Raw genomic sequence first — 26,309 nt, forward strand, 5'->3', positions numbered from 1 at the left:
AATTCCAAGTACTGAATCTGATACACCTAAATAGGATACAGGCCTTTCAGCGATACCTATCACAACTGCGAGAGAGGTGCAAACAGGTAGACCACGTCCTCCTGAAATAACCTTTCAGTATGTTGTTGAAATATTCTCCTGAGACCCAAGAAAGTAAGGATTTGGCTTTTTTATGTTAAATATTTACCTTGATTGGAAATGGCATGATGCACCATGAAAAAAATATAGAAATTCTGGAATGTCCTTTGCAGTGGAGAACATTTTTTTTGTTTGTTTTTGAAGTAAATCTGTCTCCTACAGAGAACAAAAATGCATTACTGGCTCTCAGGAGGATATTCTCACATGAAGTTTTTTGTTGTAAAATCTAGTTGAGGGTAGTCTGTCACTTTTTTTCAATTAATTTTTTTTTTTTACGTGGACTGAGATGCTTAACCCTTTCATGCATAGTGGTCACTACAGTGGGCAGTTATTCTCCAGCTGTTCTCTCGCATATTCTTGGGTTTTGTTGTTTTAGTTCCATATCAGCCAACACAGTGGACACTTACGCATCATCCCATACACTGCAATTCATACCATTACTGTAACTTTGCTCTTCTTGATGAACCTGATCTGCATTAACATGTTTTAATGTAAATCAGTTGCTAATTGTTATTAGACTGTAATGAACAGTTTTCTTACTCAAAGTTTTTTTTTCAAAAAAAAGTATACACTAAGAAAAATGCCTAAAAAATGAAAATTTCATAAGTTTCAGAAAATATCTATATGGTTATTGATAGACCAAGGTCTCATTCTTTCATTACCACAATGGCAGGTATAAGCCGTTCCACGTGAGTGAGCACGGTCCTTGCACTTTATTGGGATAGAAAATGGCTTGCGCACAGATATGAGAGGGATAAAACAAGATCAGACACCACAATTGGAAAGCTTAGGCAGGTGCTTTAATGCTGTGTAATTTACAAGAAAATTCAGTTAACCCTTTGTCTTCCAGAAGCCTCCAAACTTTGCACCCAGGTTGAGCCATCCAGGCATGACTACGTAAATTTCTCGGAAGCTACGAAGCACTGTTTACATTTGCCAGACCACAGTCTGACCCACTTGACTTTTTCTTGTGGGGCCATCTGAAGTCAAAGGTCTACGTCACTCCGCCAAGAAACCTGGATGACCTGCAGGATCGTATTGAAGCTGAAGTAACTCTTTTGAGGCAGGATGGTGGAATGATAAGGCGGACGGTTTATGACATGTTAAGGAGGGCAGAGCTGTGCCTGCGAAGAAATGGTGGCCACGTAGAAGACTGAACTGTGTGTGCCTGCGTTCTTTGGCATGGACTACGATCAGAACTAGAAGCACTCAGAGAGCGCAGACCTCCACCAAGGCTGATCAGTGGCCCCCCCCATGGGCCCCCCCATGCCAAGGAGGTTATGTTTTTGCCAGGGTTTGTTTGTTTGTTTGTCTGTCTGTCTGTTTGTCTGTCCGTTAGTGTGCAACATAACTCAAAAAGTTATGGACAGATTTTGATGAAATTTTCTGGTCTGCGCCCCCCCCGTGGGCCCCCCCACCCCCGATCACCACCAAAATTTAATCATTTCTTCCTTATCCCATTTCCAACAAACCCTGAAAATTTCATCAAAATCTGTCCATAACTTTTTGAGTTATGTTGCACACTAACGGACAGACAGACAGACAGACAAACAAACAAACAAACAAACCCTGGCAAAAACATAACCTCCTTGGCGGAGGTAACCAGACGTGCAAGGACTTGCTGTTTGAGTGAAGGAAGGCACAGCCTGGGTGCAAAGTTTGGAGGCTTCTGGAAGACAAAGGGTTAACTGAATTTTCTTGTAAATTACACAGCATTAAAGCACCTGCCTAAGCTTTCCAATTGTGGTGTCTGATCTTGTTTTAACCCTCTCATATCTGTGCGCAAGCCATTTTCTATCCCAATTAAGAACAAGGACCATGCTCACTCACGTGGTATGGCTGATACCTGCCATTGTGGTAATGAAAGCATGAGACCTTGGTCTATCAATAACCGTATAGATATTTTCTGAAACTTATGGAACTTTCATTTTTTAGGCATTTTTCTGAGTGTATACTTTTTTTTGAAACACCCTGTATTATGTCCATGAAGTGAGTAGTAACTAGTAATAGAGCAGGGGTGTCAAACTCATGTTCTTTCAGGGGCCATATTCAGCCCACTTTGATCTCCAGTGGGCCAGACCAGTCAAATAATAACATAATAGCCTATAAGTAATGACAACTCCAAATTTTTTAGTGCAAAAAATAACATTAAATGATGAAACTATTTCTATCCAAAACAAAAAAGATGTGAATAACTGGGAAAAAATGAAATTTCTGCAGAAAAATAAATACAATTTTATCAATATTATGCCTCAACTTATGATTTCTACAAGTGCATTACAGATCAGATCTACCAAGGCACAAAACAGGCAGAAGATTGTTAAAATTGCGCTTATTTTTCTTTAGACATTCCAGGTTGTTCATATTTGTTCAGGTTACTGACATTTTATTGTTAAAGGATATCAGAATTTAATGTTCTTTGCAGTAAATCAAAGAGAAAATAATGGTGTTGCCATTATTTAGAGGCATAATGTCATTTTATTTTTCTCACATTAAACCAAGAAGAAAATTTGGAGTCATTATTTCTAGGTTATTATGCTGTTATTTTTTAATTTGATGCCCTTGACTGTTAATATCTTCAGGATAATTTTTGCATTTTGCACTTTGTAAATTCATCTTGTGGACCAGATTGGAACCTTTAGCGGGCCGGTTTTGGCCCCCGGGCCGCATGTTTGACACCTGTGTAATAGAGTTTGTTATAATGTGAAAGAACATCATATTAGCTGCATGAAAAATGTTTTTATTTCATAGTTTTAACACAGTATATCACTTTCTTTCTGTTTAAAATATATGCTACTTTGCTTGAAAAATTGAACGCATGGTGCGGATGGGGCGGCCAATAACCGAAGGGTTGGCGGTTCGAATCCTGCTCTGTCCATGTGCTGTTGTGTCCTTGGGCAAGACACTTCACCCTCCTTGCCTCCAGTGCTGCTACTCACACTGATGTATGGATGCGTGTGAATGTTTGGTGGTGGTCATAGGCGCAAATTGGCAGCTGTGGCTACAGATGTAGTTTACCACCACCAGAGGGGGAATGTGAGAGTGAATGAATAATGGATCCACTGTGTGTGCTTTGAGTATGCGTTCATAGAAAAGCGCTATGTAAATCTAATCTGTATTGGTTCTACCTGTTCACTTAACACAGGTGATTCCACTCATTACACTGGTTAACAACAAATTTATTGTTGAAGTTTTTTGAGCTGATTTAGGATAATTTTGGTGTGCTGAATCCAAAAATCACATTAATTTTGCTCAATCAGGTCAACTTTCTGAACTATGCTACATATTGGCTTTTTAACATTTTTGCTTACATTTATGGGCATTTTCATATCATATGATACAAAATTCTTTCATATTTCTTGCAATAAACAAGTTCTGAAGATTTTACTTTTGCCAATTTATGATTAATGGTTTTTTAATAGTACAGGTGAATGAAATGGCTTCGACTAGAAGATCTTGCAAAAATAAGCCTGATGTATTCTGCTACATCTGTGGTGAATACACCATTGTACCTAACAGGAATCAAGTCACAAGTTTCATAAAGTGTGCTTACCAATCTTATTTTGGTATTAATTATTATATTTTGTGAGAGGATCAAATTTTTCAAAATCAAATTAGCAAAAAAACCTGACCTGATTGAGAAAAAACAGATGTCATTTTTGGATTTAGTGGTGCAAAATGGTCTTAATTCAGTTGAAAAAACCTAGACAATTTGCAAAAAACATTTTTTTGTAACCCAGTGTTATCCCATCTACCTGGAAAAGGAGTTGGGCTCATCAAAAATGGGCTGGTTCAGTGAGTAGTTGGAACAAATACATGGCAGGACTTTTACTCGATGGAGCTGGCATTACCCATCTCTGTCCATTACACTGGTCTGCAAGGAAAATGCTTCCAGAATAAAAGTAATGAAATTTTACCACATGAGAGTCACTGATGAAGAAAAATCAAGTCAAAAATGCTGGTTGGCTGAACTTTCCAAGATACAGCCTTGGGTCAAAATGTGAAATTCAAGAATTAATGAGAGAATGGGTTTGACTCAAAAGGAATATTTGTCTCAGAGCTACAAGATCTACTTCAAAACACTGTCTGCACATTAGAATACATTCACTTTACAGGTTCTATTTAGTGGAAGATTTATAAAACTATTATATAAATGTACATAAACCAATATATATGTGTAATAACACTTGATCACATACCTTGAAAACATCAGCAAACCAGCACTTTTGTCATTTATTTTCCAATTAATCTTATTAAAATATGTAACATTTAGCACATTTAATGTCTGAAGCAAATCATTTCTAAAAAAAAAATTGTAGACCAGTGTTATTACACTGGTTAACAACAAATTTATTGTTGAAGTTTTTTGAGCTGATTTAGGATAATTTTGGTGTGCTGAATCCAAAAATCACATTAATTTTGCTCAATCAGGTCAACTTTCTGAACTATGCTACATATTGGCTTTTTAACATTTTTGCTTACATTTATGGGCATTTTCACATCATATGATACAAAATTCTTTCATATTTCTTGCAATAAACGAGTTCTGAAGATTTTACGTTTACCAATTTATAATTAATGTTTTTTTTAATATTACAGGTGAATGAAATGGCTTCGACTAGAAGATCTTGCAAAAATAAGCCTGACGTATTCTGCTACATCTGCGGTGAATACACCATTGTACCTAACAGGAATCAAGTGATCAAATGATTTTTTTTTCTCTTAAAACCTATTTTGGGTGAGAACTATATAAAAAAATCAACTGATAAAGTCACAAAAATGTAATCAATTTTGTGAGAAGATCAAATTTTTCAAAATCAAATTAGCAAAAAAACCTGACCTGATTGAGAAAAACAGACGTCATTTTTGGATTTAGCGCTGCAAAATGGTCCTAATTCAGTTGAAAAAACCTAGACAACTTGCAAAAAACATTTTTTTGTAACGCAGTGTTATTATTATTATGGTGCCCAGCTGAGTGAACACTTTTGTAAATCCACGAAGGCTGATTCTACTTAATTGGAAGGTCTCCCATCCCCCTTCACATGTCCAGTGGGTACGTGAGGTCCTTTACAATCTTAAGGTTGAAAAGTTGAGATTTTCTCTTAGAGGCTCAGTTAAATCATTTCATACCACTTGGGATCCATTTTTACGGTATTTCAATTCTTTAAATTGTCCTCAGAATATAAATCAGGGGTGTCAAACATGCGGCCTGGGGGCCAAATACGGCCCGCCAAAGGGTCCAATTTGGCCCCTGGGATGTTTTTGCCAAGTGCAAAAATTCCACAGTCTTGAATTGAATTAGGCAAAAAAAAAATAACTTGAATTAAGGAAAAAATCTTGAATTAAGCCAAAAAAAAATAAAAAAAATCTTGAATTAAGTAAAAAAAATCTTCAATTAAGCCAAAAAAAATTCTCAAATTTAGCAAAAAATCTTGAATTGAGCCAAAAAATAAACATTTACAACATTTACAAACTATCCTGTAACAATAAATGTGAATAACCTGAACAAATATGAAAAACCTGAAATGTCTAAAGAAAATTAAGCACAATTTTAACAATGTTTCTGCCTGTTCCTCAGTGTTTAGTGTCTTTGTAGATCTGATCTATAATGCACATGGAGAAATGATGAGTTGAGGAATAATATTATTACAATTACACTAAATTTTCTTATGTTTTTTAATTTAAATTTCAGTTTTTTCAGTTTTTTTTTTTTTTTTGATAGTTTATAAAAGTAAGTATTTTCATAATTTAATGTTTTGTTTTGTTTTTTACACTAAAACAAAGACAAAAATCTGGAGTTGTCATTATTTATAGGTTATTATGTTATTATTTTACTGGTCCGGCCCACTTCAGATCAAATTTAGCTGAATATGGCCCCTGAACTAAAATGAGTTTGACACCCCTGAGTTAGATGATTAAACATCATTGAGAAAGAGGGGAAAGGAGAGGAAAGGAGGGAATGAGAAATTATGTTTTTACTTTTACGATTTGAGTTCCTTTATCATTATTTATGGTTTCTGTTTTTGGTTTTATTTTTTTATTTATTGATTTATTGATTGATTTTTTTTTTTTTTTTTTTGGCCTGTGGGTTGGGTGGGTGGGATGGGATGGGTGTTGACAGTCAGATATGTCATTCTTGATTGTGCATTGACTATTACGAATTGATATGTCTGTCATGTTCATTGAAAATGTTCAATAAATATATACTAGTCAACATTTGCTAGGGATCAGTTTTATATTTGCACAATAATTGATGTATAATATTTTGGGTGACTTCATATATTATGTGTGTACTTTGGCTAGTCATGTAAAGAAAAATGGACCAAAAGGTAAAAAAAAACCATAAATTTTTATTGCACTTTCTGGCAAAAGGGTGATACAACCCTAGAAATTAGAGTTCACAACAATTACTCTTCCAATTTTGTTTTCACTGAAACCACTCAGAATGTTCTGAAACACATACGGTGTGATGTCAATAATGTGTGTGGCCACCATCCGCATCCGCAGGCTGTACTCCACTGGGAAAGTAAATTTTCAAGTTTCCAGAATTACACCCCCGAATATAGCAAAGTTATAGTCCTGATCCCTAGCAAATGTTGACTAGTGTAGTTGGAAAAAAAGTAAATCCATGAAAAATAGGTTCATGAAAAAAAATCCAACTGAAAATTAATGAAATTGAAATTGAAAGGGTGTATGAAACAAAATTTTTGGGAGTGATTATTGACCATAAACTCTGTTGGAAACCACAAATAGAATATATCAAACGCAAAATGTCCAAAGCTGTTGCGATTCTTTATAAAACTCGAGACTTGTTAAGCAAAAAATGTTTGCATATATTGTATTGTTCACTTGTAATGCCATATATGTCATACTGTGTGGAAATATGGGGCAATGTGTATAAGACTAATTTAGACCCAATAATTAAACTCCAAAAAAAAGCTATTAGAGTCATAAACAAAGCTGGTTATCTCCAATCAAGTAATCCACTTTTTGTAGAATCTGGTTTACTAAAATTTCTTGACATTGTATATTTAAAAACAATGGAATTTATGTTTCGCGTTAAAAGTAAACACCTTCCTTTTTGTATTCAGAAAATTTTTAAGTTAAGAGAAGGAAATTATAATTTAAGAGGGATGTTTGTGTTTGAAAAATGTAAAGTAAGAACAAATGTTAAATATCACAGTGTTTCAGTTATTGGTGTCAAGCTACGGAACGAACTGAAGGATGAAGTGAAATTGTGTAGCTCACTGTTGAGTTTCAAAAAGAATTTAATTGGTCAAATTATGAAGGGCTATGAAAGTAATATGATTACAAAATAACTTATTACACTGAATGTAGTATAATTTAAGTTTAAGTATTTATCTGCTGCAACTTAAGGTGTGGACACGGACTAAGGATGTAAATACGAGAAGCAGAAATAAGCCTCTGGCTTCAGCTTCTTCCTTTTTCAGTTACAAAATGTGTTCATTTTATGTTTGTTTGTTTTTTTTAATATGTAGGTGTTTTTTTTATTTATTTATTTATTTATTTTTAAATATGTATGTGTTTTGTATTTTGTATTTAACTGAAATAAACATTCATTCATTCATTCATTCAATTGCATTGTTTTTTTTTTTTTCTCATGCCTGAAGAGGAATAAAAACACTCAGGAAAAAAAAAAAAAATCTCAACTAAGCTCCTCATAATTTATGCATGAAAGGGTTAAGATGCAAAGATCATAGTGTTTTTGGGCCTTGGCTGACATCTTGTGGATATAAAGAGTTACTACAGCATCATAATTAGATTTTCATGCTCTTACTACAGTCTTTTAGGGCGGTTGTTGACAGAAAAGGTGAACACAAACTACAAATACCCTGGAGTTTTTTTTTTTTTTTTTTTTTTTAATATAGGAATAATCCCATTTCTGATTGATTTGCTAATTTGGGGATAATTCTGTGTGTGTTTTTGCTCACCCAGCAGAGGTCGTCCTACAGACTGCTCAGTTTGGACTTTCTCCTTATAATTAACAGCAGTGGTTAATTTGCTCAGTTTGGCCATTGGAGGTGGTGCGTATTATATGCAAATATGATATAATACGTGGGCAAACGTCACATGAGGACAAACAAGTGTCTGCAGTCAATAAGGGAGACGGGTGTGAATAAATAAAGCAGTTTTTTTTTTTTTTTTTTTTTTTTCGCGCCAACAGCTAAATGTCAAACCTTTGGCAAAGTGTGCGCGCCGCCCTGCGCCACACGGAGATGGGTGGACCGAGCGCAGAGGAGCGATAGGGCGCATTCCTTAATTTCCCTTCCACACCGCTTCTCCCTCCAGCCCCCCTGGACACGACGAGACCGCGGGACCGCTTGTGCTTCCCGTTCACGCCAGACGAAGACTGATCCAATGTATTATTTACGACCGAAACTTCAGCAACCTATCCACTGGATATGGCTCCCGGTTTGAGGAGTGGGCGGACAGGTCACCCCAAAGTGGGAGCCGGAGGAGCGGACCCCGTCGGAGGTGGATGTGGCGGTGGATGCTCGCCTCTAAGGACGGATACCGGAGGAGGAGAGGGGAGGTGTTTGAGGACCAGGTGGACAGCCGGATCAGGGGGGATGCTTGCAAACTGTCTGCTGTCTGTGGGAATGCTTGTACTTCTTGTCCGGTGCGCTTTGGCCGCAGAGGGTAAGCACTGAAATGTCCCTTATAATAAAAAAAAAAAAAAAAAAAAAAATAGGATGTGATTTTTTTTTTTTTTTTTTTTTTCCTGCTTCTCATGTTTGTCTCATACTACAGCGAGAGGCATCTGTTGTTAAGAGTTCGAACATATCCGTTTGGAAAAAGGGGCTCTTTTGTTTATAAATCCGCACATTATTTGCTGCTGGGTGCATGACTTCACTCACAGGCTCTGTCAGTGGAGATATGGGCGCCTAAATGGCTTGATGAATCATTTTAGGTAAGAAAAAACTTATCATCACCGACACTGACATGTTGGAATCTCCACAAAATATACCCCAAAAAAAAAAAAAAAAAAAAAAAAAAAAAAGGAATGCACTGAAATGTACCTGTAAAAGCCTAAGTGACTGAATGGAGCCTCATGCTGACTGCACTGACATGCTGGCTTGTGTGTGTGCAGAGTTGGACTGCGCAGGGTTTGCATGTATATGATGTAAGTCACTCATCTACTCATGTTCCCACCTAAACCTGGAGCAACTCTTTTGTCTTCCAGAGCAGATTCCACTGCACAGATTTCATAATCCTCTCATCTTCTCTCCTCCTCAGCTTGGACTTTGTCTTCAAGCTCAACTTTACTTCTCTTTTGTTCTGCTTTTTGTTCTTTTTTTTATTCCTGCTTTTATTTTTCATGACAGATCATTAAACATGGTTGTTTTCAGTAATAAGCAGAAGGATCTATTCTGAAAATGCAGTCACAGGACAGTCAGTGTTTCAGAGCATCTGGGTCAGCACTAATGACACACATACTGTAGCCCAGTAGGTTTGTCTGTCTCAGGCGGCGTACGAGGCAGCTGGGGTAAGGCTGGCCGACATGCAGTTGCTGCCCTTCAACCATGAATACTTCAAGATTCAAAAAGACAGTTTATGAATGCTCACTAATGCGGCTGTTGTAGCTTTTTTTTTTTTTTTTTTAATCAGACTGTACCAAACATCTCTGCACTACTGAAGCCTTCAGCACCACTAGTTTAGAACCGAACACAAAGAAAGAGCTGCCTTGACACAGAAGCAGGTTTTACATGTGTTCCACAGCATCTTCATCATCTCTATTCAGTGTGCAAACTGTGATGTAGTGGCTGTAGTCTCACCTCTGCTGATGCACTGCTACAGTAGCAGAGTCTCCTCCTCCTCCCTCCCTCCCTCCTTCCCTCCCACCTCCTCCTCCTTCTCACAGTCAGCACATCCATTCTTAAACACATGAGCCCAGCAGCAGCAGCAGCAGCAGCAGCAGCAGGAGGAGCAGGAGCAGCAGCACCTGAGCCATATAGTACAAATATAGTGAAAGAAGCATACGCGTTCCTTAAGTATTCACCAACGATAGCGATTCAGTTCAAAAAACCTTTTTACTGATCCAAGTCAGATTTCAGAACGTTACCTCAGGCATGATTCAGTCGATATGAATCATATTAGTTGCTGATCGGTGATTTCATTTGGTAGATTAGGGAGAAGGACACCTCTTGTCCTTATTATTTGCATATGGGACACATTATCCGGTAAAGCTATTACAGATCAAACCTCATTTAGCCTTAGAGCCATAAAACAATAACAACATAATGTGCTTTTGGTTGTGGAAAATTGTGTCTCAGAGCATCTGGTTCATGTCCTTAATAGTGCACTGCAAAGTAAAAGGACACTGACGCTTCCACTTTCACACTGGTGGAAATATGACTAATTAATGATGCTGTCATTTAAGACGAATGAAATTGTCAATCACTATATACAGCTTCACACATACAGCTTTGTGAGTGTATAAGTGGAGGTATTGGCCTGAGCAATATGGACAAAGACAGTCATATCTTGAATGTCAGTATGATTTATAGCTGAATATTTTTTTTCGGAAGTGAGTTGAATTATTAGTTAAAAGCCAAAATTATGCAAAATTTAAAATGTTTCTACACACATTTCACAGTGGCAGCAAAACACATTAAACAAACTCCTGTAGGTTAAAGTGGATGAAGCGATCACTTGATGCAATGACAAACTCTTAAAAACAAATGCATTAACATACACGATTGCCCCTAAAGTTGGAATAAAATATTTTATCTCTTCTCATGAAATGGTTGACGATATGATTTATTCTTGGTAGATAAAGTGCAACTCTATGTCATTATTGTACCTGGTTAAAGGTATTTATTGATGTGTATAAATAGGAATTAAAAAGAGGAATGTGTCTGAAAACAAAATTATTCCAACTAGGCAACAGTATACTTCCTAACTTAGCTGCACGATTGGTCTTACTGTGACTGGAATTTTGATTTGAGTCGATTTACGTGGCTATCATACAACAAAACATACAAAGTTAACCCTTAAAGACCCAAACAGCTACCAGCAACCAAAATCATCTACTGATCTAAACTGTTTAATACCTGTTGATCCACTAATCCGATCAATACATGTAAATAATTGGTGTAAAATACAGTTTGTCATCTTTTCATGGTCATCACATATGACCTATTTGGATGTTTAAAGGCTCCGTAGTTACCATGGAAACACCGTCATCTTCTACAACATTGATTCACCAGTAAAACCCATGGAGTTTGATGCATGACAGTGGATGGAGACGCTTGTTTTTATGTTCAGTTAATGATATCTTTGCTTAAAAAGTCATTTTTTCTTCAGCTTTCTCTGTTTCTGATATAATAACCCTCAGCTTTAATCGGAGCTTTTATGAACATCTACATGATCACTGAATTAAATACAGGAAAATACATGATGTTCGCACAAAAAAAACCAACAAAATACAGAGGATAATATTAACATAAATGGTGATAAATCACTTATGAAAGGTTACATCTGGAGAAAAATTTATTTGGGAACTGCCACAAAAATAGCACTGGGTCTTTATGGGTTGTAAGTACATAATTTAATAATTTAGTAATAATTTATAACAAAAAATGTAAGAGAATGGATTTTCATTTTTCTTGTTTTACACAATATCTGTACGCGTAGTGTTACTAAATCTAATAAACACAAGTTGTGTAGATTTTCTTCTCCAGTTCTTCAATTAGATCATCCCAAAGACTCATATAACTAGACATTTAAATCGCAGGCTTTTACGGTTATTAATTGAACAGACTGATATAGCAGTTTTTACTGAATTTCAACTAACTGTACCGCCCCATATCTGAACAATATTAATGCTATAAATGACCCATATTTTTACATTCCCATTTCACCCAATAAAGACTCAGTGCTACTTTTGTGGCTATTCCCAAATTAATTTTTCTCCAATTTTAACCTTTCTTAAGTGATTTATCAACATTTATTAAAATATTATCCTCTGATTTGTGTTTTTTCAGTGAAAATCAGGTATTTTCCTATATTTAATTTACAGATTATGTAGATGTTCATAAAAAGCTCCGATTAAAGTCGAGGGTTATTATATCAGAAACAGAGAAAACAGAAGAAAAAGTGACTTTTTCAGCAGCCGTGGGGGCAACCATGGCCTAGTTGGCTGGAGAGTCAGCTTGTGACTGAACGGTTGCTGGTTTGATTCTCTGGACTGGCAGAGATGTGCCCTTGAGCAAGGCACTTAACCTCCACATTTGCTCCCCGGGTGCCTGACATGGCTAGCCCAGTGTTCCAAGTGTGCAGTGAGTGTGATGCATGATCTAATGATGAGTTAAAGGCAGAAGACAAATTTCGGTGTGTGGTGCATGTTTACATGTGTGACAAATTACTACTGACAAAATAAAGATTCTATAAATATATCAATAACTGAACAGAAACCCAGTGTGTCCATCCACTGTCACTGATTCAACTCCATGGGTTTTACTGGTGAATCAGTGTTGTAGAAGATGACGGTGTTTCTATGTTCACTACGGAGCCTCTGAACGTCCAAATGGGTCATATCTGATGACCATGAAAAGATGAAAAATGCATTTTACACCAATTATTTACATGTATTGATAGGATTAGGGGATCAAAATGTATTAAAAATTTTAGATCAGTGGATGATTTTGGTCGCCAATGGCTGTTCGGGTCTTTAGGGGTTAAAATAAAGGAAGCAAGCCATAGGAGATAATGAGAAACGTAATTCTTCAAAGTTTCTTTAATGTACAGGGTGGGGAAGCAAAATTTACAATATTTTGAGGCAGGGATTGAAAGACAGTGTATGACCAATTAGTTTATTGAAAGTCATGAGAATTTATTTGCCACAAGAAAATTTACATAATAGAAAATGTTTTTATTCTATGTGTCCTCCTTCTTTCTCAATAACTGCCTTCACACGCTTCCTGAAACTTGCGCAAGTGTTCCTCAAATATTCGGGTGACAACTTCTCCCATTCTTCTTTAATAGTATCTTTAAGAAAGTCGACATTTTTGTGTGATGTTCTATTGGTAGCATGTTCTAAAACGCCCCAAATAGCATAATCCAGAGGGTTTACTGCAGATCTGTGCTAGAAGGTGGCCATAAACATGATTCCCAAAAATTGCTAAAGTTGGATTTGCAGAAATCTTGTATTTTTCTAGCTGTGTGGGCTGGAGCACCATCCTGTGTCCATACATAATTTCCATCTGGGTAGTTTGCTTTAAGCCATGGCAATACCTGGTATCTGGATGGATTTGGTTGGATCCTTTAGGATTTTGGATTTGAGAGCTTTAATAAAAGCTTTGGTACGTTTTTTGTTGCTTCCTCCACTTCCAGACTTTCTCGTAATAGTTTTGCTCAGAGTCATTCTCTTCTTTACATTATAAACAGTCTTTATGGACACTCCAACTATTTTTGAAATCTCCTTTGGTGTGACGAGTGCATTCAGCAAATCACACACTCTTTGATGTTTGCTTTCCTGATTACTCATATGGGCAAAAGTTTCTGAAAAGGTATGGATAATAGTGTTAGGTATGATTATGACATCAATATGTTTGGTTTCAAAACAACTGACGTAGTGCCTGCTGAGAAAAAACAACTAAATGTTCATTGTAAATTTTGCTTCCCCACCCTGTATAGTCTGACTTTTATTGCTATGTTGGCAGTAGACCTGCACCATATCAGGATCATCTGTGATGCGCTGTAACATTATTTGATATTGCGATGACAGCACGACTTGAGATAAACGAATATTGACGCATGCATATTGCATCTATACAGGTTGTGTCTCGGCTTTAACAGGTACACTGATAACAAGAGTAGCTTATGTCAACTGATTAGAGGAATGAATTCATTGAAAACTCATCATCACTGAACTGACACCAGGTGATCTAAGGCTGGTAGGGGTTTAGCTAATTGGTCAAAGGTTTGCATGCTGACTGTGAATGTACAGCTGGCATAAATAAAATAATCTTTTTTATTTATTCCATTTCAGGGAGTGTTTTGCAATGTGTTGCAAAAGGGCTGCCTGAGTGTGTTGTGTGTGTGAGTGTGTATACACTACACTAAGTGAAAAACAGCCAGAATTGCCATGAGCAGGTAATATCCTGACTCACAGATTTCTGGAACTGGTACAGCACGAGGTTTCTATGGTAACATCAACAATAGCATTTTCCCCTTAAACCCATACACGGTGAGGGGATGGGGGAGTTGTAGAGGACAGTACGGTGTGATGTGTGTGCTATGTCGCATGGGTATCCTGGGTAATGTGTGTGCAAAACTGAAGCTTTTTTAATACAGTTTGATTGAACTTAATTAAAATGCAGCATGTCTTGTCTGGTTTATTGCTTTCTTATTACCGCAGCTGGTTAAATTATGCACAGAAGCTGCTCGAGGACAGTCAAGAGAGCATGCAAAGCCAAGGCATCTTTGGTTCTTTCTGCATCACATGATTACATCCTGACGTCAGCTTTGTTTATTTCTACTACCACGACCTGCTCGTTGCTTATGAGTGCTGACAGTTCAGTTTTAACAGAGGTTAACCTCACGGACCTTTCACTATATGAGATCCTATTCATGAGCTATTGCCTGTCACAATTTTTATACGTTGGAATTCATTGGAAAAAGATATTAAATAAGCTTCAAAGCTATTTCCTATTTATAATTTAATCTTTTTACCTATAAAATCAGTGTTAAGGTCAGTCAAATGTGGAGCTGCACCTCTCAACACTGTGCTGTGCCTCTGTTTTGATATTCTTACCTGTGCTCTGATTTTGTTTGGTCAGTATATTATTTCTTTCTGTCTGGATGAGCCCACTGAACACTGTCACTATGGTTAGTGTTAAAATATTTTGCAGAAATTGTGTTTTTAAAAACAGTAGCTGTGACTCACCCTTACTCCAGTGACTTGTGTCTTGATATTCAGTTGAAGACAATAAGATGTTGCTGTTCAATTTCCTGGTTTCACCTTGCAGTGATATATTGATATACTGTAACATTTGATTACAGGGAAGTGTGTCAAATGTCCACTCACTGGCCACTTTATTAGGTACATCTGTTCTATTGAAAATCACTGTAAATATCTAATCACATAGCACCGACTCCATGCATTTAGGCTTGTAAACATGGTCAAGATGATCTACTGAAGTTTACACAGAGCATCAGAACAGTGAAGAGAGGTGATTTATGTGACTTTGAACACATGGTATGGGAGCTTCTGCCAGACAGGTTGGTCTGAGTATTGAAGAATCTGCTGATCTGCTGGGATTTTCACACACAACCATCTCTAGGGTTTACTGAGAACGGTCTGAAAAAGAGAAAATATCCAGTGAGCGCTGGTTCTCTGAGTAAAAACTGCCTTGTCGATGCCAGAGGTCAGAGGGGAATGGTTTGAACTGACTGAAAGGCAACAATAACTCAAATGACAACTGGATGCAACCCAGATGAGGAGAAGTGCATCTTAACTAGAATTAGACCGATTTATCAGATGGCCGATATATCGGGCCGATATATTGATTTTTTTTAATATCAGCCATTGGCCTTAATTTTTATTTTAAAGCTGATATCTGATCAGTAGTAAAGATGTTATAAGATATTTGATCAGGCACCTGTGTGGGCAGCACTTGAAGATCAATAAATGCTAAAAGAGTATTGTGTATGTGTCTTAATAATTTTATTTATATTACTGCATAAAAATCTTGATTATCTGAGTGTTAATATTGTATTTTACAGTCGATGTGCTTTAAAAAAAATCGGCCTTAAATATCAGCCTCAAAAAATCAACTGTAGATATTGGCGATTGGCTGACCAAATTGTTCAAAAATCGGCATTGGCATTAGAAAAACCCATAGGGTCGACCTCTAATCTTAACATCAAACCTTGAAGCAGATGGCTGCAGTAGCATAAACACTCACCGGCCACTTTATTAGGAACACCTAGCGCCAGCATGGTGAGTGTATATGCATGAATTTGCAGTTGTGTTACCTGCCTTGGTGGTGTCTTAGCTTTGTCTCTGTAAGTCTCTTTAAAGGAAATCTCCTGTTTGAGTAGTATTCATATGTGAAGTAAACATTTCATGAACAGACAAATGCCAAAAAATCTAAAAAAAAATCTGGATTTTTTTTTTTTTTTTTTACACAGCAGCTTCTTATGTGTGTTATTAAACAGATGTTTTGACAGAAAAAACAGTGTGAGCAGCATTATGCAAATATGTAAGTAAATGAAGTTGCTGCAAGGGCAGAAACAGACTGTTATCAAGTGATTAAAAACATATTAGTAGTGACAGTAATTCTGGATGTAAGGGAACATTCATTATCATCTGTCCCTGCTATGAGTTAGTCCTAGTGCTCTTTTTGTCTCTTTCTGTCAATTCATAGAGAAAGTCAAAAGGTCTGCAGTCTTTTCTCCTTCACCATTGTAAATAGTCGAAAGCTGGCAGCACTTCTACAATACTCATAGATGTAATGATAAGAAAAGCAAATGCAGCTTCTAATTAGTATCGTAGACCATCTGCCTCGCATTATCCCTCGTATAGTTCAGTGCGATGAGGGAATATGATGTTTGTGTAGTGTGTTTGTGTTATGAACTATCTATGTTTACTTCCAGTTTCTCTTCATACCTTTGCGTCTCTGTTGTGTCTCTGTTGTGTTGTGTCTCTGTGTTTTGGCTGTTTGGTGCAGGCTGATGGCAGACGAATGCTTGGCTCTGTTGCTTGGGAAAGGACAGCAGGCTGCCTGATTTATTGGGACACCACACTGCTCTGCACAAGGCCACTGTTCATCACACTGCATCACACTGGACCACAGCAAAAGAAAGCATGACACATAGGCCCTGTCTGTGGGACATGAAGGCTTTTCTGTTTCTAAAGCTCCGTTTGTTGTCTGTTCTTCAAAAAGGTGAAGTCTTTGGTCAACTAAGAATTCATTTAATTCATTGTGAAGTAAAAAATATCAAACAAGTTATAGCTGCAGATTTGTCCCTTTTCACAACACAGTTACAAAAACATAAATAAAAACCTTGATTTTTCAGGAAATTATCACAAGCATTTCTCTTCTGGCCTATTTAGTCCAGATTTGATATCTTTAGAATGAAAGTAAAATTCGTCCAACTATGAACTGAGATGAGAAGATAATGGGACAGAAAATCTATTTTATTTAATGTTAATGATTAATACTACTTATCATTTAAAGGAATGATATTTTGCTTTATTTAAATAGAATTATGCATTTTAAAACATTTCCCTGTGTTCTACATTAACTGTAAATGCTCTGCTTGGGTCTGAATTCTTCATTAATTCAACTCCACAGGTCCATCTTCAATCCTATTTCTGAGTAATGACACCAGAAAGGTCATTTTGAGCGCTGGCCCTTTAAATGCACATGACCCACTTCAGGCCCCACCCCCTCCAGGTTATTGGCTGTGCTGCTCTGTACCGTTCAACCAGCAACTGAACATTTTAGGTAATCAGCTCGAAGTTTGGACATATTTTCAGTATGGACTACAATGTATGGATAAACATTTATGTCATACTCAGAGAAATGTTCGTCGGAAGTCTTGACCTTATATGTGCAAATGATGTGATGTAACTAGTTATAGATGCAACAAATTAATCAGGAATTAAAACAGGTTGTAGAAATCAACTCGATTTTTTTTCCAAAATGAATATAAAGATAGTTTTGCAGCACCTGGAGGGTTCAAATTCAAACGTTTGGAACTATTAGGGTCCAAATACACAAATAAATGTACCAAAGACTAATAAAAGTGGGTTTAGCAAAATATGAACCCTTTAATGTTTAAGAATTTAATTTCGGTTCAAACCTCAAATGTACACAGCCTGGCTCAGAAAAAGCTCCACACTCTGATTTTGTTGGACTGCCTTTTGTTTTACTAGCCATACATGTGCTGTGGCATAGTTTCAATAAGCTTATGCAATGACACCACATTAGGGATGGGCGATAAAACGATAACAATATATATCACAATATAACTTTTGCAGTCCGTGCCGACCACAATACTAATACACGCAAACCATACGGCCTTATAACTGAAACTTAAGACGCTTGTAAGATCGGGGTCCAGAAATTTTAAGATGGGGGGCTGGGGGGAGATGAATAAAGCAGGGGGAATAATACATAATAGCGGAGGGGGGGATTATTCTAAGAGTGGAGGGAGGGGCTTCTACATAAGTATTGCGACTTATGTATTTCTGTCTTCACAACTAGCTTATAAGAAAATTTGACCTTGACAAAACATAGTGATTTGATTTATATTGTGATACATATCGATATCGTCTGATATGAAAAAAATTATCGTGATATGTTTTTTTTCCATATCGCCCAGCCCTACACCACATTGTATTTCCTCCCATAGTTGCATTAATTTTTGGCCGACATGTTGACAACCACAGGATATGTCTTCTAACATGCTTGTTTATCAGATCAGGAGCTATTCACTGCATCAGTTACTGTTAAAGAACTTGTTGCCACATTCAACATATTAATCCCTGCAGTAAATATCCAATGTAAAGCTTTTAAGTATTTGCTTAGTTAAATCCAGGCGGAGGCTTTTTTTGGCCAGACTGTGTATATAAAAACGTCTAACCCTAGGGTCTTCAGAACGTGTCAGGAGATCTGGTCTGATTATGTAAATGATCTGCAAGCCAAGTGTGCCAAGAAATGCCTTATAAGATAACTGCAAATTTCCCTTAATGCTTTGGAATGTTAAGGTTGAAACATGACAATTAGTAAGAGAAAAAAAACATAGTGTGAACATAACTGTACATTTTGTAACTGATTGGATAAAACTATAAGCTTCAGAATCTCTACAGAAACCTGTCAGAGATGGAGCTCAGGGGCGTCTGTAATTGATCAAACTGATTTAATGGTGAATAAGGGAAATGAAACATACAAGTGGTGCCAGACACAACAAACCCCGCCCCTCGCACATATTGTAGTTTATTTTGGCATCGATCCAGCTGATGTCATCATGTCTACGCGTGTGCTGATGTCAGCATATCAATTGCCTCTATATATGTGCCAAGTTTGAAGTAAATTGAAACAAAATTGATGTTTTTTTATAGACATTTGAAATGTCGCCCATTATAAGTAAATGGGAGAAAAAAAAGATTTACAACAATTCGAAATTTGAACTTTGACCTGTTTATGGCATTAACCAGTAACCACATCTATTTTTGGTCACTGGCAATCTATAAACCCAATTCGGTATGAATTCAAGCAAGAGTTTTGCTGCTACAGACGTGAAATTTCACCCATTATAAGTAAATGGGAAAAAAAAAAGATTTAAAAAATTCATAAAAAATTTTAACTTTGACCTACTTTCCCCAAAATGTAATGACATCTATTCTGGGTCACTGGTAATCCATAAACTCAGTTTGGTATGAATTCAACCAACAGTTTTGCTGCTACAGGCATGTGAAATTTCGCCCATTGTAAGTAAATGGGAAAAACAAAAAGATTTTAAAAATTCATAAAAAATTTGAACTTTGACCTACTTTTCCAAAAATGTAATCAGATCTATTCTGGGTCACTGGCAATCTATGAACCCAATTTGGTATGAATTCAACCAAAAGTTTTGCTGCTAGAGTGTTAACAAACAAACAAACAAACCGAACCAAAAACAATACCCCCTGCCTCTCTTTCGGGGGCTGGGGTAGAAATTAAAAGTGTATGAAGATTTATATCAGAAGTGAGTGAGGCTGGATCAGGTTAAGGTTTAGATAATAAAAAGAGGGACAAGGAGGGGGAGGTTTTCCTCTTCACACATGGGGGTCATCAGTCACGTTTAATGGTGTTACTGATGTTGCATCATATTTATTTTTGCCCACTATTGTTATAAATGGGAACGGTAAACAGAAATGCTAAGTGTAGCTGTAGGCTTTGTCTCTCCACATAGTTGCCACAGTGGACTGTGACATTTCAGCTAATCCCTTTAAACCACTGGAGGAGGGAATGTGAGATCACTGAGACATACAAACACATTCATAACACTGAGCCAGACAAATGTTACATGTTTAGCAACTCACAGTGTTTCACACCATGCTGGGCAAAAACATAAGTGAAGGCAGGGATACAGATCCATGTCTTACGGTTATATCTTAAATCAGAACTGTTGACTATCTGAGAGTTGAAGCAGCGTTTATTGTTGGTCATCAGGTCCTGGACATATTATAGCCATCGATCATCAGTCATTTCTAATTTGCTTGTACAAAGATATCAGCCCTACATGTTTTTGTCAGTGTTTTTGTCTGTTGGATAAAAGTAAAATATTTACATAATTTTCTTTTTTATTATTTTGTATTTGTTGTTCTTTGCTAAAAACTATTTGGGATTTACTGTGATATATGTCCTACCTTTTTACTTGCACACACCTAATTTAGAATTCATTGTACTGCTGTAATTTTTCCCCGTCTTTTTTTAGGAGCTTGTTTGCTAAAAGTGACTGTTGGGAGTTCCTTTTTGGCATCTGTGTAGAACAGTGAGAGCAAACGATACAGTAATACATGAGCCTGTAAACCAAAACCGAGGAACAGAAGTTGTACGGAGTATGCAAATTGTTTATCAGTATGCATTCCTGACCAATGAATGGGGACATTGTCGCTGTGTGTCCTCCTTTTTTAAAGTCCTAAATTCTCCTGACCAACTACTATCGCGTTCTGTTGTCATGTAAATTTGAGCTATTCATTTGTGTACTCTAATTGGATTCATGTTTAGAAACCAGAGCAGTGCTGAGATTAGCATCTATACCCTCGGTAGGATCGGTTTTGTCCAGGGCTTTACAGACATTTTGCAAATCTGCTCTTTCAAGGAATTACTCAGAGCAAATTCTGATTAAAAAATGTAAAATGTTTGAGTTTTAGTCAGTTAACTGAACATTAATTTCATTTTATCATCACTTATTCTGGCTATATTCTGTCTATTATCTAATCTATCTCATATAATTAATATTGTAGAGTCAGTTTCTACCATAATCTTCACACATTTTATATGAAACAGTGCAAACAGTTTTCATTAAAAAAAAAAATGGTGTAAAAATTAAACCTACAAATAAATAGATAAGGAAACAGCTTAAAATTTCCTTACAGTGTTTTAATTATTGTCTTTTTTAAATTTTTTTGTTGTGGAACCATGCCCTTTTATAGATGGATTGTTACTGATTAAACAGGATGCACACATTTATACATTTATACAGATCCACTCTGCAAAGCAATAAACAGTATATATCACTTAACTGGCAAACTGTCATATAATTTGCAGCCTGTTGAAGTGTTTCACCGATATTTTAGCCAAGGGCCAAGGACCTCCACCCCAAAATGAAGCAAGTAAAGAAGTATTTTAACATTGTAATGCCACTGGGGATCCATCCAAAAAGCCCTGGCTCCAAGAAGCTTAATTAAACCTTTCTCCAGATATGATAAGAAAATATTTTTTTCCAGGACTTAAGCCTCTAATAAGAGATCTGTCCATCTGTACATTATTTATCCATTAAAAATATCTCAGTTCAAAGAGACGCTTTAATGTGTGGTGTGCTGGCCTTTGATTGACAGATGTGATTGATAGCTCACTCTCCTGCTGACTCTAACTTTCAGGTTTTTCTTTTGATTCAATAACAGGCAGCTCCACTGTAGTTGCTGTTGATTGGATCCACTAACCATAGACCATAAAATGACTTTCTCAAGCAGTGCTTGATGAAGTTGACAGTTTTACTGAGTCAGTAAGTTAGCGAATAGCATTAGCTCACCTTTGACCCTTTATGCTCCTGTAGGTTTGACCCTTTTGTCCAAATACGTATTGATGATGGGAGAATTGGATCAGTGTGTAAAGTCTTCTACTGCACATGTCAAAGATTCTCAGTGGGGTTCAGGTCTGGACTCCATGTTTGAGGATTATGTCTCATGGTCCTGAACTCATGCTCTTGACAGTCTGATCCTGATGAATCCTGGTGTTGTGATCTTAGAATATGACTGGTGACCGCTGATGTTCAGACTTGAACATTCAGTATATGCAGGTTCAGCTCACCTCATGTTTGGACAACTGATACAACCCCAGATCATTAGACTGCGTCCACAGGCATTTACTGTAGGCACTAGGCATGATGGGTAATCATTTCATCCACCACTCTGAACCATATGACCCTTTTCCATACCCTACAACCCAATTTTTATGCTCTTTGGCAAATCAAAGTCTTTTTTTCTGATTAGCCTCACAGATTTTCTTCAGGCTACACAACTGTTTAGTCCCAGTCCTTTGACTTCTCCTCACATGTGAAAATGCTCTTTCACTTTTAAACCTAACCATGTTAACTTTTCCAAAAAGTCAGTTCAGAAAGCAATGAATGATATTACGGTTTCTCTGATAAGGGGAATTGTGACCAACTAGCGTGTTATTGTGGTTCCTCATGGGTTATATTAATACTGATATCTAGGGACTTAAGTTAGTAAATGCATCATTCCGGTTTTTAACTTCATTTCCCATCATGCAGCACGGTACTGCACTTCCTGTAAACCATCATGGGCAAAGTAACATGATTGTAAGGCTATTGTATTCCAAAATTACTAATATCTCCCAAAATATTGGTCCTATCAACTTGCCGAGATATTGGAAGCAAGAATTGTAACAGTAGTGAAAAATGTGGCATTACTAATTTTACTGCTGTTATTGCTATTAACCCCCCCCCCTTTTTTTTTTTTCTTTTTTCTCCTTTCTTCCATTTCCATTCCGTCTTGAACGTTTAATGTTAATTTTATTTTGATTTATTGATTTATTTATTTTTACGTTTTTATATTTTCTCGCCTAAGTTACTCTGTTCTATATCTAATAGCAACTTAATTTGACGACGCAGATCCTCACCTTTCACTTAAGTCTCCCCCAAAACACCTTCAAACTGTTAAAATGTTATGAGTCCCTGCTTGTCTCTGTCTCATCTTGTCTTTATTGTTTGTATGTATATAGAATTATATTTGTGCCAGTTTCTTGAGCGAGCAATGATAGATTCTGAGCACACAATTAGAGATTTTGAGCACATAAAAATATATTTTGCAAGCACATCAATTATATTTCAAAAAGAAATTATGCTTGAGCAAACAAAAATCGATATTGTGCTCCATAAATGCGTTTGCATGTTAGTTTTACTCATAACGTTCTCTCACAAATTCTTTCCATGGCGCACAAACAGACCGCTGCGCTCGCTCACTTTCCCCTTCCCTCTCTCGCTCAACCTCCCTCTCCCTGCGCGCTCAGGTTGTCGTGTCCGCACGCTCAACTTGACACACACATTACAACTGTGCCACAAAACCAACCAATCGGAGAGCTTGCGGAAGTACACTCTGATTGGCTGTTCGCTCTCCAATTAGCTCGCTAGTTACATTTACCCGAGAAAAAAAAAGCGCTCGATGAGACAGACACAGATCGGAAGAGGAGGAATTGATTCTACACAAACTTCGGTCAGTATTTATTATTATTATGATTATTGTCTCGGGTAAATGTAACTAGTGAGCTAATTGGAGAGCGAACAGCCAATCAGAGTGTACTTCCGCAAGCTTTCTGATTGGTTGGTTTTGTGGCACAATTGTAACGTGTGTGTCAAGTTGAGCGTGCGGACACAACAACCTGAGCGCGCAGGGAGAGGGAGGTTGAGTGAGAGAGGGAAGGGGAAAATGAATGAATATGTTGTCCTTCACTTGTCATGTTCTGTCTTGCATCACTCAATAATAAAAAACAAAAACAAAACAAAAAAATTTGCTGAGATATTTAATGTGGTGATGGGACTATTCCTCAACTGTAAGTACTAAATTGAACAGTTAAAAACGTCTCAATTTCTCAGAACTGTGGAGATACACACACACACACACACACACATACACGAACACATGCTCTGAGACCTTCCAGTATTATGATATAGATTCTAGAATATTTCCTCTCACTACTACTGATTTCAGCCACTTCCACTTTAAAGGAAAACTTGTAATAACCAGTTTCCACCAGTATTAAAACACATCTCCTTACATTAAATGACCTGATGTTGCACTCCAGTCTACAGTGGTGTTTTACACAGCTCTGAAACTTCAGTGACCCTCTCACAGTACTTATATTAAATCCCAGTGACATCACAAATTCAAAGGCCGCTCCTTGATTTCCAGCTTTAAGACGGTTGAGAGTTAGAGGCGGCCTCGCTACCATGATGACAGCATCAGTGAAGCATCAAAAGTACTGAGGAGGGATAAGTTGAAGTCAGGGAGCATTAAAGGAAATGTCCAACAGTTTTAGAAGCCTATCTCATTACTCAGTAATCAAGTTTCCTTAAAACTGTAAAAAAAAATGTTCTCCTGTCAGTATACTGAAGTAATTTTAGAGCTTATTTTTACTTATCACACTTGGAGGTAGTTTTAATGACTCGCTGAGGCATGTGTTGGGAAACATATGGTGGAACCTTGAATTTGTATGTGTAGAAATGTATCCATGAAACTTTAAAACATCCAATAAATTTTCATTCATTCATTCATTTTCTGAACCCGCTTTATCCTCACTAGGGTCACGGGGGTCGCTTGGAGCCTATCCCAGCTACAGGGTGGGGAAGCAAAATTTACAATATTTTGAGGCAGGGATTGAAAGACAGTGTATGATCAATTAGTTTATTGAAAGTCATGAGAATTTATTTGCCACAAGAAAATTTACATAACAGAAAATGTTTTTATTCTACAGGGTGTGGAAGCAAAATTTACAATGAACATTTAGTTGTTTTTTCTCAGCAGGCACTACGTCAATTGTTTTGAAACCAAACATATATTGATGTCATAATCATACCTAACACTATTATCCATACCTTTTCAGAAACTTTTGCCCATATGAGTAATCAGGAAAGCAAACGTCAAAGAGTGTGTGATTTGCTGAATGCACTCGTCACACCAAAGGAGATTTCAAAAATAGTTGGAGTGTCCATAAAGACTGTTTATAATGTAAAGAAGAGAATGACTATGAGCAAAACTATTACGAGAAAGTCTGGAAGATACTATTAAAGAAGAATGGGAGAAGTTGTCACCCGAATATTTGAGGAACACTTGCGCAAGTTTCAGGAAGCGTGTGAAGGCAGTTATTGAGAAAGAAGGTGGACACATAGAATAAAAACATTTTCTATGATGTCAATTTTCTTGTGGCAAATAAATTCTCATGACTTTCAATAAACTAATTGGTCATACACTGTCTTTCAATCCCTGCCTCAAAATATTGTAAATTTTGCTTCCCCACCCTGTATGTGTCCTTCTTTCTCAATAACTGCCTTCATACGCTTCCTGAAACTTGCGCAAGTGTTCCTCAAATATTAGGGTGACAACTTCTCCCATTCTTCTTTAATAGTATCTTCCAGACTTTCTCGTAATAGTTTTGCTCATAGTCATTCTCTTCTTTCCATTATAAACAGTCTTTATGGACACTCCAACTATTTTTGAAATCTCCTTTGGTGTGACGAGTGCATTCAGCAAATCACACACTCTTTGACGTTGGCTTTCCTGATTACTCATATGGGCAAAAGTTTCTGAAAAGGTATGGATAATAGTGTTAGGTATGATTATGACATCAATATATGTTTGGTTTCAAAACAACTGACGTAGTGCCTGCTGAGAAAAAACAACTAAATGTTCATTGTAAATTTTGCTTCCCCACCCTGTACATAGGGGCGAAGGCAGAGTACACCCTGGACAAGTCACCAGTTCATCGCAGGGCTGAACATGTAGAGACAAACAATCACTCTCACATTCACAACTATGGGCAATTTAGATTAACCAATTAACCTATTAGTGCATGTCTTTGGATGGTGGGAGGAAGCCGGAGTACCCGGAGAGAACCCACGCAGACACGGGGAGAACATGCAAAGTCCAAACAGAAAGGGGCACTCGTACCTCACAGCAAGAAGGTCTTGGGTTCGATTCCAACACCAGTCGATGGGGGGTGGGACCTTTCGTCAATAAATTTTCAATCGCGCTTTATTTTAAGTGAAAGAGAATTTTTTCTTGGAGCAGACTGCCACACACTCTCACAACACTTCCAATGCGCTCACTATTATGTACATTCATAAATCTATCCCCTGTAGCATTTGTTTGATTTACGCCTTTACTTTAATGCTCTGAAGTCACCCCTTAAGTC

General features: G+C 37.1%; 1 protein-coding gene across 1 annotated transcript in view; it reads left to right on the plus strand.

The window, feature by feature from the left end:
* Nucleotides 1-8,306: 8,306 nt before the first annotated feature.
* Nucleotides 8,307-26,309, plus strand: part of kiaa1549lb (KIAA1549-like b) — a 112,914-nt gene continuing 94,911 nt past the window's right edge. Inside the window, exon 1 of the mRNA XM_030130817.1 lies at nt 8,307-8,799. Coding sequence (XP_029986677.1) covers nt 8,562-8,799 — 238 coding nt within the window. The 5' untranslated portion in view covers nt 8,307-8,561. The remainder of the gene's footprint in view (nt 8,800-26,309) is intronic.

The sequence above is a fragment of the Sphaeramia orbicularis genome, chromosome 3 (genome assembly GCF_902148855.1).
Source record: "Sphaeramia orbicularis chromosome 3, fSphaOr1.1, whole genome shotgun sequence".
Lineage (NCBI taxonomy): Eukaryota > Metazoa > Chordata > Actinopteri > Kurtiformes > Apogonidae > Sphaeramia > Sphaeramia orbicularis.